General features: G+C 37.4%; 1 protein-coding gene across 1 annotated transcript; it reads right to left on the bottom strand.

Annotated features, from left to right (window-relative positions):
* Nucleotides 1-180: 180 nt before the first annotated feature.
* Nucleotides 181-7,500, bottom strand: ppm1kb (protein phosphatase, Mg2+/Mn2+ dependent 1Kb). The gene is made up of 7 exons (XM_061057709.1): nt 7,368-7,500; nt 6,083-6,622; nt 5,803-5,903; nt 3,493-3,658; nt 2,991-3,135; nt 2,351-2,485; nt 181-2,142 (listed from the first exon to the last, which is right to left on the bottom strand). The coding sequence occupies exons 2-7, from the start codon at nt 6,550-6,552 to the stop codon at nt 2,011-2,013; spliced, it is 1,149 nt and encodes a 382-aa protein (XP_060913692.1). The 5' UTR covers nt 6,553-6,622; nt 7,368-7,500; the 3' UTR covers nt 181-2,010.
* Nucleotides 7,501-9,971: the final 2,471 nt, after the last annotated feature.

Raw genomic sequence — 9,971 nt, 5'->3', positions numbered from 1 at the left:
TGTTCAGGCTCTTTTCATGAGCACAAATATTAATTGCAATAAAAGTGAATTCCGTCGTCGTCTAAGATATAAATGAGTAAATGCTTTTTAGTGAACAAAAATATGCAAAATATTCACATTTTGATACACTCAAACTTTTAAATGGTTGTTTCATGAAGTGGCACATTTTTTAAAGGTAAGTTTTTAACTTTATTGAGGTGTCACAAGCCATTCGACAATACAGTACTGACAGGTTGCTGTTAAAATACCCAGATCAAGGCTCACAGCTTTATAGTTATATTTGGAAGGCAATAAAAATGTACATTTAATAAGAACCAAACAGGCTGTGAGTTTGAACAGTTGAGGAGGCTTGTAAGGAGGACGTTTTAATAATACATTTCTTAAAAATAAATCAAGGTGTATTTGACATGTGCTTGAGAGGAAAATTGTATTTACAAAACAAAATACAGGTTAATGAAACAGATGCTTACACAATAGAACAATGCCACTAAATATTAAGTGTTGTATTTATGTGGCTTTGAAATCCTCAACTCAAAGACCAACAACAGAGCTGTTGTTTTAACAGTTTCTGTCTACCAGAAACAGGAAATTAATCAACTGACATATCATCCAGGAAAAGCCATACAACTGAATAACTCCTTCACTGTACCTTTCAGAGTGTGTATTGTTTTATTCTGGAGGGCATTCAAGCAAACATTCACATTGTCATCCATGGCTCTTTGCTGAACAGTTCTCTGCTGTTGTATTAAATATGCTTTGCTGAGAATGACACATAAGGAATTTAAATGAGGAATTACTGTTTGTAACCAAGGTACAGTTAAAATGATGTAGCATACACAGTACAAACACGTATGCAACTTCCTGCATGAATGAGAAATTATGATAAGAGATTCTCTTTAGACCAGTTATACAGTAAATACAACCATGACAGTTTTCCAGATGTACATAAATAGAATTATTTACAAAAAAATAAACTGTACATTTGTGTACCCTGAACACCTTTTAGTGCCCTAACATGATCAGTTTTTACTAAATACAGATATTAACACTTAAATACAATCATGAGAATTATTTAAGTTGAAACAAACATGAATAACTATAAAATCTCAATCTTAGACACTGAAACAGCACCAGGCAACACCATTCACACATTTAAAAGACACAGAACATTAAGGATTTTGTTAATTTCTTCTTAAACCCTAAGGATTGTGCAATAGGACGTGAACACTTTTCTGTGGTAATCAAGCAAGAAGTCTAAGTGAAAACTCCGCAGCTGACTGAGTCATTAAGAGCTACTTACTTCCTTGATCACGGTACTTAAATTACAGCTGCTTCACGTCTTGGCGTTCAATTAACATTTACGTATATTTTGTATTTTTATACAAGAGGTCCATTGATTCCAATCAATTGACAAATACAGTTCACTTAAAGTGTGTTTTTCCCCCCTTGTTGTTCTTTGCTTGTAGTCCAACTGTTAAAACTGTAAAATGAATCCAAACAAAGTCAAGATCGCAGGCTTGAGACAGCTGGTAAAATCCAGTTGAACCTTTTTTTTTCTTTTTGAAAATACAACTTCTCCATCTCTAAATTTGCAAACTTGTCAAATTTGAACAACTGAATTGATAAAAAATATCAATGGCTGACAGTCAGGAATACTCTTTTGAAATCTTAGGCGATGTAGAGCAGGCTACATATATGCAGAGTGACCATTTGCATGTCATGAATCCATGACTACCATTTAAACACGTCTCCGCTTTTAGCACCTGCAAATACATTGGCGTTCTAGTTGATTGACTTTAAATAGAGAGGATGTTTTTCATATTGTGCACATCATGAATTCACTACCCTTTCCTCCACAGCGGGGCAAATATCATGTTAGAACTCTTAGGTATCAATGTCAGGGCAAACCACTCTCTTTATCATTTTTTCACAAGGGCACTATTGTTCACTTATATTGCACACATAAAATAGGTCTATAGACCTGCACATTTTTATCCAATGTCCTGCTGACTACGCCCAGCGACCACTCGACACAAAATTTCTGCTGAAGGAGAAACTTGAGTCTGAATTTTCGTGTTTTCCCCAAGCCCCAAAAGGCACCACAATAATTGTGCTGTTGTCCTCTGAGCCGTACTGAAGAGCCTGAGGGAGAGGAGAAAAACTTAATTATTAAACATAAAAATGTATCGATAAACATATAAAGGTCTGCCTACTGGTAATTTTCAAGCAGGGCTCTTTAAAGATTTAATCATTCTGTTAGACTAGAGATAACCTAACCACACCCTGTGAGGAATTAACCCACCAAAAGTAAAAGCCCAAACTATAATAATAAAAAACAATAATGCCTTACCTGGTCCGATATTCTCTGTGCTGCCTCCTTTGGGTCGGGGCACTGATTGATGATGTTGCAGATCTCTTGGCTGTTCATAATAAAGTTAACACCATCTGTAGTCAGCGCCAGGAACGAGTCATAGGCATGGTGCAACTGAAGAAAGGGCAAACAACATTTAACACTTCTAACTTTAGAAAAGATGTACAAGCAGACTAGCATATAGTTAAAGGTCACATATTATGCAAAATGCACTTCACCATGTTTCTCTGACACTAATATGTATCCCTAGCCTGTCAACAAACCCCAAACCTTTAAAGCTACAGACACAGTAACAGCAAACCTCCCAGACATGTTTTGGGTAGCTCTGAAACAAATTTAAACTGGTTTAAAAGGAAGATAATATTTGACTTTTAAGACTTTAATTTATAATAAAGGTCAACAAAACAATTTGGTGCAAAAGCAGAAAACAAAAAACTACATCTTCGTACCAGTACACAAAAATACTGTTTGTTAAAGCCATTCCAAGCGTTGAGGGAGGGGTTTGCATACACGATTGAGTTGATCATTCTGTAAACATTTAGAACATTTGAGCCTGAAACGCCCAGTGAACAAACGTGAAATATTAACCTTAGTTGTGACTCCAATTTTATAAACCTACCGTTATTCTCTTGGTCTCAGGCTCGGCAACGACCCCCATGTTCTTCAGGTCAAAGTCTCCAATGCTGCGCGTCATGGCCAACCTCCCGTTGACGTTTGGTTGTCCCAGACTGTTCCAGGTAATAAAACCACCACTCCTCTTTATCCTTGAAAATGGTGTAGATGCAGAAAGACAAAAATAAAAAATCACATTTGTGACATCGATGGCAATGTGTCAGGTAATTTTACAAGCCAAATAGAGATTAAAAACTGCCTGAAGCAATAATAAGATATGAAGAAATAGCGGAGATTACAAAAATAATATGACTCATAATATACCAGTAACTCAAACACTTATTTTCAGACAGGAAGTCTCTTAAAAGACATGTAGTAACACAAGAGAAAATGCAGTATGTTCATTTATTGACTTGTCTTTAGAAACAGCTGCATTTTCTTCCACTATCTCTCACTGAGAAACTTCCTCTGAAAAGACAAACTTGTAATAATTGTCAACATCTCTGTACCTCTCTTTCTCATCCTTCCTCTCAGGAGTGTGGTCAACTGTGAGTTTTAGAGCCTTGCCCTTGCGGCACAGCATGGCCCTGCTGTCACCCACACTGCCCACCACCAGCTCAATGCCGTCCCTCAAAAGGGCCACAGTGGCAGTGGTCCCTGCGTTCACCCCGGGTACTAGACAGAGACATTTAAGGAAACATTAGAGATGGAACATGCTGTTTATAAGGTCCATACAATGGTCACTCTTCACAACAATCACAAGGTGGGTCTCACACTCTCACAACCACACACTAAAACATACAGAAATGGAAGAGGGAGTCACAAAGTGGACTAACAGCAAGCTAGAGATTACACAATAAACAATAGATGGGGCAGTCACACATGCAGGTCGAACTGTTGCAGCAGAGGTAAGGTCCATAGCATTTTTTCAGAAGGGTTACGTCTGAAGCCTGCTTCATACTGGAGCATTCAATCTATGCAGTACCTATGTCATAGCCTATTAAAGGTGCCTATGCCATGTATACTTGTCCCGTTTGTCCGTGATGCTTAGAATGCATCACCAAAACACTAGAATCCTTTGGGGTTTTTCTGGCTTATGCATATACTTTAAAAAATACCAAAACAATTCTGTTGTAGAACTATGGTGTCTATTACAAAATCTGTGTTACACCAAAAGAGTGCAAACACATTATGCTGGTTAACATTGCCATACCAATAACATACCATTCAAATTTTGCATTTTCCAAGGTGGTGTGACATTTAGCTAGAATAGAAATAAAATACTAAGTATATGATTTGGGAGATTTGAACATGCACAGTGTCATCTGCAGGTTCAGTCTGAAGCTACTAACTGAACCAATCACAGCGGATATTAAACCACACATTAACTTTATGTTTATGGGGGTACAAGTTTGATTAAATACATGAATAAAGTAGCTGGTATTTGTAGTTTTGCCTTGTAGCCTTTCTCTCTTAAATGAATAATTCAGAGGATTAAAGAGCTGGTTTTTTAAGATAAATATCATATCTGTTCAAACATTAACAGATTGCACTTGTGTTTAAAGTTTCACTGCCTGCAGTCATCAATCCTTTCTTTGTTTGTTCAGCCATGGTAACTGTTTAGCTGCATTCAGAGAAAACAGAACACCGCCTCAAGCACTCTCCCTCTCTAGACTATCACTGCTCGGTGACACTGACATATATTTCCCAGGAATGTTGACTTGAAATTTGGTTTAAAATCATAAAATATTGCACAGGCTTTACAGACTTTCATTTAACTGAAAATTCTTCAGATTATAACTGTGAACATACTGCATCTCATGGACTAGATCTGCCACTGACAACCACACATATCTCATATAGCTTGTCAAACATAAGCACTGTCGCACAAGAAGCTTTGCAAACACTTTTTTTTTTTTTTTTTTTTTTACAGAAGAGAAGAAATAGAGGGTAGAGAGAGAGAGAGAGTGAGATGTGAGAGAGGAGTTAGAGAAAGAACAGGAACCTTCCAGTAGTCCAGGATTTAGGACCCGCTGGACTCTCCTTCAAAATTTAGTCTCTCGCCATCCACATTGGTGCCAAGGGCCTCCAGCTCTTAGCTGGGTCAGCAGCTGCCGTAGATAACATGCACACACACACACAGGCATATTGGGACATTTCACACAGCGTGACCGATATACGGCCACTTAATATGTATGCTAGCTTTGAACAGATAGTAAGACATAATAGTACTACTTGAGAAAGCTAATTTGAAAACTTCATATTTGTCTATGGGGAAATTTGATTAAAATACTAAAATAAATATCTGCAGATTGACAAAGTGTCAGCAGATCAGTGACAAACTAAAGGAAAAACAACAAACATAAATTCACCTTAAAAAGTGTTTGGTCAGAGTTCACTGCTGTAAACTACAAAAGTCACACTCATCAACATATATTAAACAACCCCTTTAGTCCTGTATGGAAAACCCCACATGTAGCTATGTTTACCTACACATGTACTCTGTTTTTTTCCTTTAATATGCTCCCATTTTGTGTGTTTGGACGCAGCATTGGATGCAGTAAGGCTCTAGTGTTTGCTCTACTTGTAGCTGTTAAATGTTCAGCAGTTATTCAGTAACTTTTGTAAAATGACAGACCTCTACCAAAGAGTGCTCGGTCATGTCAGATGAGAAATCCAAGGCTTGAAAGCCTAAGTAGAATGAGTCAATGAGGTTTAAAGAGAAAAGCCACACACAATTCATATATCAATTACATATAAACTTGTGTGTGTTTGATATATAGAGTTTATCTATCAACATGTGACATGGAAGGACCTACCTTTTGGGATGAAGTGTAAGTGCTTTGCAAAAGCTTTGTCGACTTCAAGGAAGGCTCTTGTTAAAACTAGCTCCAGGTTGGACTCTTCTGCCACAAGGTCCCTGAAACAACAGCCAAAAGAATTCATTAAAATAATATACGTATCAGCTATCAGCATTGATCTATCAATGGAAGAAGATTTTTTGCAGTCATCTAATATTTGCAGAATTTTAAATGGTTAGTCAATCGGTTTTTTTTAGTTGCAATATTTAAAATACATGAATCTGTGATTACAACTTACTTGATGAATTTCTCCATGTATTTTTCACAAAAGTCAGCTGCTTCTGGACCCCCATGTCCATCAAACACAGCAATGTAAAGAATGCTGTCAGTCATTTGGGAGACCTGGAAGCGGTCTTCATTCTCCCTGCGTTGACCGATTAGCGAGGCACAGCCTATTTTTGACAGACTGACTTTGGGAATGGGCTTGCCGTAGCGAATGCTGGGCGGCAGCAGGATTGGCTCATCAATGCGATTGTCCCAGATGCCAAATGAATCCCAAGTAGTGGGGAGGCCGCTGCTGTCTGCATCAAAGCGCGTGTTGCTGTTCAGTCTTCCCGAGGGGCTGTTAAGTTTTCTACTGACGATTGTGAACTGGAGGTGGCTATCCTGCTGGAATGGATGTTGAAAAATGGCATTTGGAAAAAGACAACTGCGGCCAACATAAGAACCACCGCACCTTGCCAGGCGCGCAAAGCAGGCTGCTGACATCCCCCTGACAGCACACAAACACTGGAAAAGCACTGGATGCCAAGGAAGAGGGGGGGGTTTCAGTCCAAACCTAAAAGACAAAACAGGTTGACACTAGAATCAGATTTCAATAAACATTGTACAAAAAGCCATCTTAAAAATTACTATTTTGCATCTTTTTATTTTTCATTTTATTTTTCACAAGGAGTAATCGACTGAGTATGTTTGGGATTTATGTCTATAACTTAAGAGTTTTATTTAATATAGGAAACAAACGCAATTGAATCATGCTATAGATGATTATTATTTAATGAAAACTTGTTTACACACTCACAGCTGATGGAAATCACCTTGACATTTAAACAGTACAGACAAATTACTATCTTAGTAAATATACTGTCAATTTACAGCCTTTCCATACAAAATGAGAGGAATATAGCAGTAATGTAACCACTATTGCTGTTGTATATTCACCAAATTGTAGTAATAATCATAACAAAATCAACATTTAGGTTACAAGCATGATGCAACTTCTGTCAGTCATTGAATAGCAGCTTAAACAGTAAACACGTCATGTAAACACGCGTCGCATGGAGGTTTATCTGCGTGTCGGTTCAATTTGTATATCTTCATACAGCTTTTGTTGTTAGAAAAAAAACAATTAGATAGAGTTAAGCGCCTTGTTCGTTTTGTCGGCATTAGCTTTAACTAGCTACATAACGAATGCTATCCTTAGCGGACTAGCTAACTGGCATTAGCAAGGATTTCGCAGTTTCGTAAGCCTACGCAGACAATCCTCTTAAATCTAAAGTTGCGCGTCAAATAAAAAAACATACCTTTGGTGATGAGGTTATTTTATTTATTATGTATGTTTAGTTTAATTCGCTAATATCTCTAAAAATAAAACAACCTCCGCCCTCGTCTCGTCCCCGTGCTGCGACCCTCAGTGTTATCAAACAAGGCCTCTGATGCGGCCGCGCCAATCAGAATGCTCGAAACGTATACGCCCACTTTGTGCCCACTTGTGCTGTGCAGATGATTGGTCGAGAAATAATATTATTGACAGCTATAAGCACCAATCCTTAGTCGGCAACTGCTCGTAGCCAATCAGAGAATGAAAGGTAGAAGTTTTGTGAGTTTTGCTTCTCCAAATACACTTTAAATATTGTCTCCTTGTTCTATTCTAGTACACAAGTGTAACAGATGATATATCATCCAATCAATGAATAACTAATTGTTTTTACCTACTGCAATTGCACTTTATAACGACTCCCCTTTAAGTAAGGACAGAAGACATTTAAACTTTTAAACTTCAGCCTGAGTTGCATATATCATATATCAAACTGTATTGTGGGCTCATGTTTTTTTGTATGGGTGGGATATGTATGTATATATGTGTTGTGTTGTGTGTTTGTATGTATGCTGGCTGCTGGAACACCTAAATTTCCCTGCTGGGATGAATAAAGTATATCTTATCTTATTTATGATCATCACTCCACTAATTTTTAGATTTTACAAACGTCATTTGAGTCCCTGACCGCATTGGTATTTACGACTGCCGGAAATGCCTCTTGCTGCCCTGCTGTCTTAGGACTTAAGGAACAAGTAGGCTACCTTGTGTTTATTTTAAATACTTGTACAGAATATTCTTAATACAACACTTTCTATCTTAGAGCTGTAGTAACTGTTTACCTTTTGGAACATGATTCAAATTAAAACTTGTTTGTTTTGTACAAATAACATGTTCCTGTAAATGCCACACAATAAACATTAACTTCTGTACTGAATACTTGGTTTCCTACAAACCAATTGGCTCTGGATATTTAGAAATAGGCAAATACATTTAATGGGCAGGTTAAGCGGCTGTGGTTAAGGTTAAGACAGTTAACCCTGCATTGCTCCCGCTGCTTTGGTGTTGTACTTATTCTCTGATGTATGTCGCTTTGGATAAAAGCGTCTGCTAAGTGAATTGTAACATTGTAACATGTGAAATAAGACAAATACACATACATACACCTGAAGTCAATCAATGATAAAATAAAGCATCTCCTTAATCCAGCTGACTTAAGTAGGTGGGACAGAGGACTTCCACTTTAAAAGTATTAGTCTCCTGGCCAACTGAGTTGTGAATGCTATTAAGTCCTTCTTAGCTGAAGACAATTTAAGCGGAATAGGTAGCACCCCAAACAAAGCCTTGAAAACATTAGGGACAAGATTTCCACCAGTTATCTTAGATAATGCAGTAAAAATTTCAAAGAAGGACAGCACCAGAACACTTGTGTGTAATTTGCTGGTGCTTGGAGACTTCGGTCACATAAAGGGGACACGGTTCCAAAATGTTTTGCCAAGTGAACCTTGGTGTACACTGAAAAAAAACTATTTGTTATAACTTAAAAAAAGCTATAGTGTCCGGCTGCCTTAAAATGTTAAGACTGAACTTAAAAAGATAAGTTGAGATACATTTGTGATTATTCCAAAGAAATACAATTTTCTAGTCAAATAAACTTGACATCAAGTCAGTCGTACTAAAATCCTTAACAAAACTTTTGATCACAATTCAGTTCCTGTGAAATTATCTAGTTGAGGCAAAATAGTCTTTCTATTTCTTTTGACTTGAAATTAAAAACTAAAAAATACTTTATCAAAAGTTGAATTAACCTAAAATATTGAGTTAAGTGAATTCATCAAATTGAATATATATGTATATATATATATATATATATATATATATATATAGTCAAAGACAAAGCGTTAGAGAGGAGCACAGCAATGTAATTTCTTACCACTTCCAAATACCATTTGTGTGCAGCTTGTGTTAATTCCCTTTTGTAAGACTCTGGTCATGCGTGCAGACAATGCATCTAGACCAGTGGATCTCAACTGGTGGGTTGGGAACCAAAAGTGGGTCACGAATGTGTGCCTGGAAGAGAAAATTTTGTCAAAAAGTCCATGAAGCCCTTTTTAAACATTTTTTGTTTTGTTGTATTTCCTTGTTCTGTCAGATGTTCTACCGTCTGAGGTCCAAACTGCACAATTTTAGATAAATCTACTTGGTTGAATTGTTGATTGTATCACATATTTGGGTCGTGATTGTTCATGAAGGAGATGTTGGGGGGTCTGAGGCTTGACCAGTTGAGAACAAGGGGGTACAAAAGCCCTTACACATAATAATGAAGGTCCTCCAGCATAACGCCATTTGTACTTTTAATCCGCAACAGCCTAATATCGTTGTCCACGAGTGATTTCATATAGCTTTTACGATATTGTGTAACATGCGAGGTGTGAACAAACATACAGATGTTCAGATCTACAAACAGGCAGTGTCCTGCTTAAGGAGTGACCTCCCACCTTGAATTGGCAATGTATAAGGGCCTATATTTTGCCATCAAATCAAAGTTACACATCAAATAAAATTATTTGACAGGTCCAAAACAGACATG

The sequence above is a fragment of the Labrus mixtus genome, chromosome 2, assembly GCF_963584025.1.
Source record: "Labrus mixtus chromosome 2, fLabMix1.1, whole genome shotgun sequence".
NCBI lineage: Eukaryota > Metazoa > Chordata > Actinopteri > Labriformes > Labridae > Labrus > Labrus mixtus.
This window is presented reverse-complemented; position numbering and strand designations above follow the sequence as displayed.

Excerpts from the sequence above, each read along its gene's own strand:
- ppm1kb (XM_061057709.1), bottom strand. The coding sequence starts at position 6,552 with ATGTCAGCAGCCTGCTTTGCGCGCCTGGCAAGGTGCGGTGGTTCTTAT. Across the intron at positions 5,904-6,082 it reads TACATGGAGAAATTCATCAA|GGACCTTGTGGCAGAAGAGT; the intron begins GTAAGTTGTAAT and ends CTGTTGTTTCAG. Across the intron at positions 3,659-5,802 it reads CTTACACTTCATCCCAAAAG|TACCCGGGGTGAACGCAGGG; the intron begins GTAGGTCCTTCC and ends GTCTCTGTCTAG.